At 35.9% G+C, this 8,658-nt stretch overlaps 1 protein-coding gene across 1 annotated transcript; it reads right to left on the bottom strand.

Annotated features, from left to right (window-relative positions):
• Nucleotides 1-3,363: 3,363 nt before the first annotated feature.
• LOC131034929 (G-type lectin S-receptor-like serine/threonine-protein kinase At2g19130) lies at nucleotides 3,364-5,781 on the bottom strand. Its single transcript, XM_057966540.2, has one exon. The coding sequence runs from the start codon at nucleotides 5,779-5,781 to the stop codon at nucleotides 3,364-3,366; it is 2,418 nt and encodes an 805-aa protein (XP_057822523.2).
• Nucleotides 5,782-8,658: the final 2,877 nt, after the last annotated feature.

Raw genomic sequence — 8,658 nt, 5'->3', positions numbered from 1 at the left:
AAAATTTTGCTAAGACTTAGAATCCATTTATATTAGTCTTCCCTTTTCAAAACATAATATATCTAATCAAATGAATCACACTTTTTGTACATATCACTACATAGTTGGCCATACCATTACCAAATATAAGACATTTAATCTTCATAATGATGGTATGATTCACATTAAAAGTGATAATAAGTTTCTTTTTTCTGCTATCATCATCGATTAAAGTTCCTTGGCTACTATATTTTTCCTCAATATGTGACATTTGTATCTCTTTACGGGCACTCACTCACACTCATGGTGGCATGTTCTTATGCATTGCAATCGTAATTTATTCTAGGTAGCAAGATAACACTCTCTCCAGTATGGTTTTCCTTGTCTTCACATAGATGGGAATAGACAACTAGTGCTTGAGAGGTGTGTATGTTTTCTTGAGGATCCCTTCTCTTTGTTTTGAGAAGTGTGTATACTTGCTCAAAGACCACTACCCCTTATTGTAAGATGCAACCCTAATGAGGATCTCTTCTTTGTTTGGAGGTGTGTATATATACAAATAGGAGAACAACACAAAATAGAACATGAGAATTTTTTTTGTTAACAAAGCTAAAGAGACCTTCATATGGGAGGTTGTCATAATGCAATATTTCATCCCCAAAATATAAGGGAAACATAACATAGAATAATTCTCCAAAAAAAAAAAATGTTATGATTAATCGCCTCAAGAAGAGAATGTAGCTAAAACAAGGAAGAAATCAATGTAGAGAAAATTACTTAACTCAGATAATAGATTACTCTATTTCTAGGGGTCATGTAGATGATAATGTTAAATCATAATTATGATCTAACAACTTGTATTATGCTAGATGATCATTTGTGTAAAAGATAAATTGGATAAGACACACAAAATAAATGTTGCATTATTTTAGGTGGAACAATGATATAAAAGATAAATTTGATAGGTGACCCAATGATATGAAAGATAAATTTAAATAAGTGTTGTAGAGGGAAAAAATAGCTTACTATATAGCTAGGGATCATGCAAATGATAATATTAAAAATTGATTATGATATAACAACTTGCATTGTTTTAGATGATCATTTATAAAAAATATAAATTTAATTGTCATAGAGGGAAAATATAGATAAGTTTCATGTATGAATACACAAGTGAGAAGAGAATATGACCCCCTTACAATATTAGCGTATATGGTGTGTAGATATTTTAAATAAAATAAGACGATAAGAGAGAAGAGAGGAAATACTTATAATGAATGTACACGTCCAAAATAAGTTATCTTTGCCACCATAAATATTTATGAGAACAACCGTGATGAAGGCATTTATGTTGTTACCATATAGAAAATTATTGTTTCTTACATATAATATTTGCACCGCAATGAATGATAATGAAAAAGAAATGAAAGCTAAAAGTGCCACATGGTTGGTAGGAACACAATAGAAGAGGTCTAGAGGTGTAAGAACTTTGTGATAACATAATTATCATGTAGAATGAACTAGATAGACGTGAATCTTAATATCATTTTTCATGTGAAGAAGAAAAAAGGTCATTAAATAATAGAAGAGTGATATCAAAAAATTCAAGAAAGTATATTTTATCTTTCAACGCTCAATACTCACTCATGAAATTCCAAGAACTCGATGATATGTACAAAAGAAAAAAAAATTTAGTAATGTTTAAGAGGAGGAAGTGTAGTGATTAAGTGAGCTTTGAGAATCCTCAACAAGATATGCTCTTATTTAAATAAATAATAAGATCTCTTATAAATCAAAATTTCTCTCTAATTTATAAATAAATAAAAGGATCCCCATGAGTGCAAATAAAAAATCAATTAAAAACCTAAAGTAAAACACATGTTGTTCCATCAAAGATAAAAAATCTACAAAACTACACAATACATAATTATATTGGTGTCACAAGCACACATGGAGACCATAATGAGGTTTGTGCTCCACTGAATCTCGCCCACTTAATAAATAGAATTTTTTCTTCATTTTAACAACTATGAGACTAGCTACTTATTCAATTAAATAAGAATCAACTTGCTCCTACAAACAAGAAAAAACCTCGCGAATCCAAGTAGACATTATTTTAGGAGGAATCTAGGTTCAATTTCCACATGAAGATCTTACTAGAAAATTGGAATAAGGTAGCGCAAAGACCAACAATGTAATAAGACAAAGCGAGTCCATTTTCTAATTTTCTACCTATATCCACCTTGCCTCTTTGGACAAGAAGGAAATGATCTCAAACAAGATGAGTAATATATTTATATATGTTTCTTTTATATCATTTACAAATTTTACCTATTTATTATTATATATGTATTTGATCATATAATTTAAATATCTTATGGTTTTAAATCTAAACATAAATGAAGACATTGAATAAGCTAAACGACATTTTTTATTTACATGATTAAACAAATCCTTTATCACATTTAAACACTTTTATGTACATCATAAAAATTGTTAAAATTTATAAATCATTAAATAATATTTTATCTATGAAAATGAGCAATCATTGCTTCAAACACAACTAAGTAAATCTAGAGTGATATTTTCTTTATGAAACTAATAATGAGGAGAGTAGGAGCCATATTTAATTCAAAGTAAACATGATAGAAAAATGAGTTGAAAGCCTTTAATCTTTATAAAGCCTATAATATTACATCAATAAAACTTGTATTTTGTTACAAAAAGCAGTTATTGCTTTTAAATTTCTAATATTATTTTAAAAAATAAGATTGTTTATTAAGATTTGTATATTACAATCAACATAATCTTAATATAAATATATTTTAAAACATGAAAAAAGACATATCTTAAAATATAAATGAGAAATAAAAAAACAGTTTTTTTTAATCAGTAAGGGGCACTTTTTAAGGTGTTAAACATTATTGTTGTTCAAATATGTGAACACACCAATCCAGTGAAATTACCAAGCCTGCATACCAATCCAATGAATGTACCAAGCTTGCGAGCCTGGATCCCAACAAAAATTTGAACCTTGATGACGATTTCACCAAACAACTACTTGTAATACATGGATTACCTTAAAAACTAAATTAATTAATTAATTCAAAAAATAATATTAAAAAGATTAATGATATACTTTTATTTTAAATTTTACATATATATGAAACGACTTTAATAGATTATAAATTATATCCTTTCTATATATATAAAGCATGAAAACACTTGAGAAAATATGCAAACAACTTTTAATGTACATAAATGGACCAAGATATAGGAAATATTTCGTAACCTCCATTCCTATTGTTCTCCTATTTAAAAGATGGGGTTCTAAATTAGAAAACATGGCAACAAGCTTAGTTTCTCCCACTATAAAAAAGGCTACTATTTTGCTGGTACGGAATCACCTGATATGGAAGGATGTTCACCATAGCTATCGGTGTAGTCGTCGTCTACCTGACCAACCAGGACCTGTAGAGACCTCGGAATTTGTGGCACAGGAACCTCAATCGTGCCTTCCAATATCTTCACCACTTCACCCATGCTCGGCCTCTGATTCTCATCATCTTGAATGCACAGCCCAGCCACCACAGTGGCTCTTCTAACTTCTTCGATATTTGCCTCGCTTGCTATCCTTGCATCCACAATGTCTCTTATGTTTCCCCTCTGAATTTGAGATGAAGCCCAGGTAGGAAAGTACAACCTACTTTCGTCTACCTTCAAATCCAAATTTCTTCGGCCAGATATAATTTCCAACAAGGTCATGCCAAAGCTATATACGTCCACCTTGGAAGTGATAGGAAGGCCGGAGATCCACTCGGGAGCCAAGTACCCACGAGTTCCTCTTGTGGTCGTCAGTACGCGGCTGAAATCTCTACCGACCAACTTCGCTAGCCCAAAATCTGCCACCTTTGGGCTGAAGTCGCTGTCAAGGAGAATGTTTTCAGGCTTGATATCACAATGAATGATGCGATCCCTGCATTCCTCATGGAGATAAACTAATCCTCGAGCAGTCCCCAGTGCGATCTCAAACCTGGTCTTCCAATCCAAAACCTTCTCTGCGTCTTCCGACTGAGAGAAGAGGAAGGAGTTTAGAGAACCATTGGGCATGTACGCATACACCAGTAGCCTTCGAGAGCCTTCTACGCAGAATCCCCAGAGCCTAACCAAATTCAGATGCTGTATTCTACCGGTGGTGATTATTTCAGCACGGAATTGTTTTTCTGCTTGCGTGGAACCCTCTAATCTCTTAACCGCAACAGGCCTGTTGTCTGGCAGAGTTCCTTTGAAAACAGAGCCGAATGCTCCGTTACCCAGCTTATGCTTGAAATTGTCCGTTGCAATTCGCAGCTCCTTGTAACTGAATATTCTGAGCGACAGTGGCACCTCCTCTTCAAGATTTTTCTTCGACAGTCCTCGACGTTTCCAGAGAATAAATGAGGCCGACAGGAGAGCTGAAACAACAAAAAATGATGCGCCGGCAGAAAGTAAAATTGTAAGTGCAGGGGTTTTGTTGCTTTGCTCTGATATCAAGGGCGGGAACTCAGAAGCAGCCAGCCTAACGAAGACGGATTGACCCTGAGACAAAACGCTCATTCCGAATAAATCTCCAAACCACAGTCTGCAGACGGGTGGATCGGAATAAGCGAAAGCAAAGGCTGTGCAGGAACAATTGTGGAGACAAGCTGTCCGGCAGCCTTGCTGTGTTGGCTCGTTGTTGATTAAGACAGCTTCTTTTTCAGGCAAGTATCGGTTCTTGGCTTCCAAGAAGCCATCGGTTGTGCCCTCCGTGACAGAGCAATGCAGGGGTTTCCGCCGAGTACACCCAGTTGACCACCAACCTTGAGAGCCGTGCTTGGGCATGAAGCCCTGGACACAACTACACACATCATTAGCATTGCACAGTCCATATGCCCCGCAGATATCATATTCACTGCATTGACCTCGGTATGTTGACCACCTCAGACTCCACCTACCATCATCCATCCAGAAGTAAAGTTCAAATTCGCCATTATCATTTAATAGGAACCGCCCCGTGATCATATGATCTATGGGATTTAGGCCAAAATAAACATATATTCTTGAAGGAGAAAGCCGCACACACGAGGTTTTAACTTTCATCTGACCTTCCAATTCTGGAACCTTAGTAAAATAATTGTGTCCAATGTATCCAATGCATTCTCCACTGGACCAGTATGGAACGGTATTGTTAAACAACATCATCAACTCCGTCTTTCCTGGAGACACGTCCATTCGGAAAGAGAAGGGCCCACTTGCAGGATCCGAAGAACTCTTCCAGGAAGTTAGTGTCATTCCTTTCCACAGCTTCGCGTCAGCCAACAATGTATCTGTCGGATGCGCGAAACTCTCCCAAAGAATCGCAGACTCGTTGTGGGCTTCCAGCACAATGAAATTACCAGAGTCCGTTATTACAGCCCGCGATCCTTTCTGGCCATTATCACTCGACCAAACGGAACGGCCCTTTCTATCCAACAATGTGAGATGACCGCCTCTCGAAAATTTGAGAACACCAGGCATGTTTGTGACAGGATTGTCTCTGTTAGCCACCCAGACTATGGCTTTCTGAGAGGTTGGAGCATACCAGATGCCAATATACCAATTATTCGCTCCGCTCGGATTGAAAAACCCAAATGCAAACGTTCCATTTCTCGAAATTAGTGTCTGATTTCCTGAGAGGGAAGAACCCACTAGAAGCGTGTCTCCGCCATGCACTTCTACTGCACTGCAATAATTCGCTGCAATAATCACAGCAACTGCTAGTAACAAATACATCTTCGCCATTTCTTAACAATTATATTTTCGAATTTAAATAGAAAATAAACAGGCTACCAAATGAGCGACATGGTCGAAGTAGGGCAGTCAATCCCGCGTTAACGAATTCAGACATTGACTGCCTGTAGCCAATAATTTCAAACGTTCAAGTCTATGAAATTAGGATAGTGCCCGACTAAATTCTAGATGACCCATGGTTTTTCATCAATAGCTTTTTTTTTGGTCATTTTCTTCCGAGTTAAACAAAAGATGATGATAGTAGGCGTAAGATTTTCCCGGTCAGCTTTGAAAGATTAATTTCTTTTCCATAGAAATGAGCATTCACATTATTAAACAAAAAAATAATAATTTAATACTGAAGTGCACTTAATAATTATTTTACACATTAATGCATTATTAATAAAATAGAAAATTTTCTACTGTATTGAGTGCACTGAATAGTTAATTTACAGTCATAATTATTTTCTACTGTAGTGAGTGCACTGAATAGTTTTCTTTGGCAGGTTGGCAATGGGCGACACATAAGATTTTGGAAAGACCCTTGGGTTTCGGTTTCCCACTTGGAGCTCCACCTTGTTTGATCAACTATGGAGAATTCTTTGGTTGATAAATATGGGGTTTTTTGGGTTGACTATTTGGTTCTTGGTACCTTTCTGCCTGTTTGGAGATTCTCCACGTAGGATTTTGTTCCCCCCTCAGAACTGCGATTGTTGAAATTCTTAGGATTCTCAACCCTCTAAAATTGTTTAGAGAGAAATTTGTTTATAGCTTAGTCAAGGGCCCCTCTAAGGATGGCCAATACTCTAGTGAATTTGGATTTGAGCTCATTTCTCCTTCTCCTTAGACATCGTTTAATTGGTTGTCACTATAGAATTCTAAAGTTACCCCTGAGATCTATTTTTTCTAGTGAATGGTCTACCACAGGAAGTTCCTAACCATTGATAATCTCCAGAAGAGGCGGTTCTATTTGGTGAGTAGATATTGTAAAGTTGTGAAAATTAGGAATTAGGGTTTCACCAAGTAAGTCCACTAAATAACCAAACTAACACCACTACATTGAAAGAGGACTGAACCCAAATATATCTAGCCTCAATGCAAATAAGGAAAGGGCTAAGATTCTTATTGGATTACTGGTTAGTATTGGCTATTCTCTTTCTTAGTTTAATTTGGATTGTAATTGTGAAATTAGGGTAAAAGTATGAATAATAAAAGTGAATTATCGAAAATAGACTGTTATAGATATCCAAAGAGGCACAAATCGAGATCTAAGGAAAAAAAGATGTTTAGAACCTATTCTTAGAAGTTTGGCCTGATTTTTCGGGACCAGGTAGCACAAATCTGCCCTAGTCATTTGAATTTTCCACCATCAAAAGCTAAACCTACTCGTCATTGTACCATCCTAAAATCGTACTATTGTACAATTTTGACCGCATTGGGTGCCCACCTTAGCATTTGCACCCCTTGGCCTGATTGGGACATGGTCATGCTCATGCCTCTCATGAATTGCAAATCATTTAAGGGATTTTCTGATGCATTTGGCATATTATCCTAGCCCTAAAAATGCGGTAGGACCAGGGTGCCATGACTTCGTCTCCCTTAAATTGGGCCCCATTTGACCCCTTGGTCCTATTTCAAATTTGAGTAGGATCTCTTGCTCTATGTTCGCTCATGTCAGGAAATTAGTAATTTATCTAATGGGAAAGTATAAAAGGAGGTCTTTCCCCTCTCATTTCACATCTAACACATCTATGAATCATCCACAAGTATACAAACATGAAATTGCGCACATATGAGATCAAGCAATCAAGCATTCAAGAGCAATTGAGCATTAATCGGTTTTCATTGAAGCTTAGGAGCAGCAAGAAAGTCAAGAATCAAGCATTGAGGTTCACATCATCCATACTATTTTGTTGAAGACTTCATCAAGCCCTAATTCCGTGTGGAGACAAACAAAACTTCACAAGGAGGTACAGTACTTGATTTTTAGTCATTATTCAACATCTCCCTCAAAAGGAGAACCTTTCAGTATAGTAATTTCAATTATCTTTATCTCAATTTCATGGTTTAACCTAAGGAAATCCCCTATTCCCAACCTATTTCCTTTTCTTTTTGTGTATAGGAAATAGGTACGAAGTTGTACTCTTGATAATAGGCATTATTTGCCAAAATGAATCAACCCTCTTTGGCATGTGAAAAAGTAGGAGGACCATGATGACGGGCACACTGGTCCTGATATTTTTGGAGCTTTTTCAAGGATCAGATCCAAATTTGCATATATTGCTCACATTCAGGTGCACGCCAAAATACCGCATTTGTAGTTCATTGTTTTCTTAGTTTTACCTTCATTTTTTAGCACTTTACCTTAATTCAACATTTCAACTCACAAAAGAGGAAACCCCTTGATCAATCCAATCAGTATTCGGTCTTAGTATGTTTTTTTATTTTTGACTAAATCTATTGGATTCTCCCTCTTTTCAATGTAATGGTCAACCCAAGCAAAAATTAGTGGTTTTCATCCCTCTAATGGTGGAAACCCTAATTTTCACCATTATAGTCACTATTAAATCTACCAAAATTCTTAAGTACAAATTTTGTACGTATTCCACATATATTAAAAGGATAGGAAATAGGTTGGAAATAGGGGTTTGTCTTAGGTCAAACCTTAATATTGCAATTGACCATGAAATTCAATTGATAAATTATGTAATGAAGTACTATAATAAAATACTTTTCTTTTGAGGGAAGGACTACAATGCTTGAAACAATAATGTATACCTTGATGAAGTTTCGTTTGACCTTCACACAAAGGTTTTAGGGTTTCATGTAAAATGTCTTCATAAAACATTGACCATGGATGCCATGGCCCATCTTCAATACTTGAACTTG

The sequence above is a fragment of the Cryptomeria japonica genome, chromosome 10, assembly GCF_030272615.1.
Source record: "Cryptomeria japonica chromosome 10, Sugi_1.0, whole genome shotgun sequence".
Taxonomy (NCBI): Eukaryota; Viridiplantae; Streptophyta; class Pinopsida; order Cupressales; family Cupressaceae; genus Cryptomeria; species Cryptomeria japonica.
The sequence above is the reverse complement of the archived record's forward strand: the minus strand, read 5'-3'. Positions and strand labels throughout refer to the sequence as shown.

Bases quoted from the DNA above. Each gene is read 5' to 3' on its own strand.
- LOC131034929 (XM_057966540.2), bottom strand. From the start codon at position 5,781: ATGGCGAAGATGTATTTGTTACTAGCAGTTGCTGTGATTATTGCAGCG.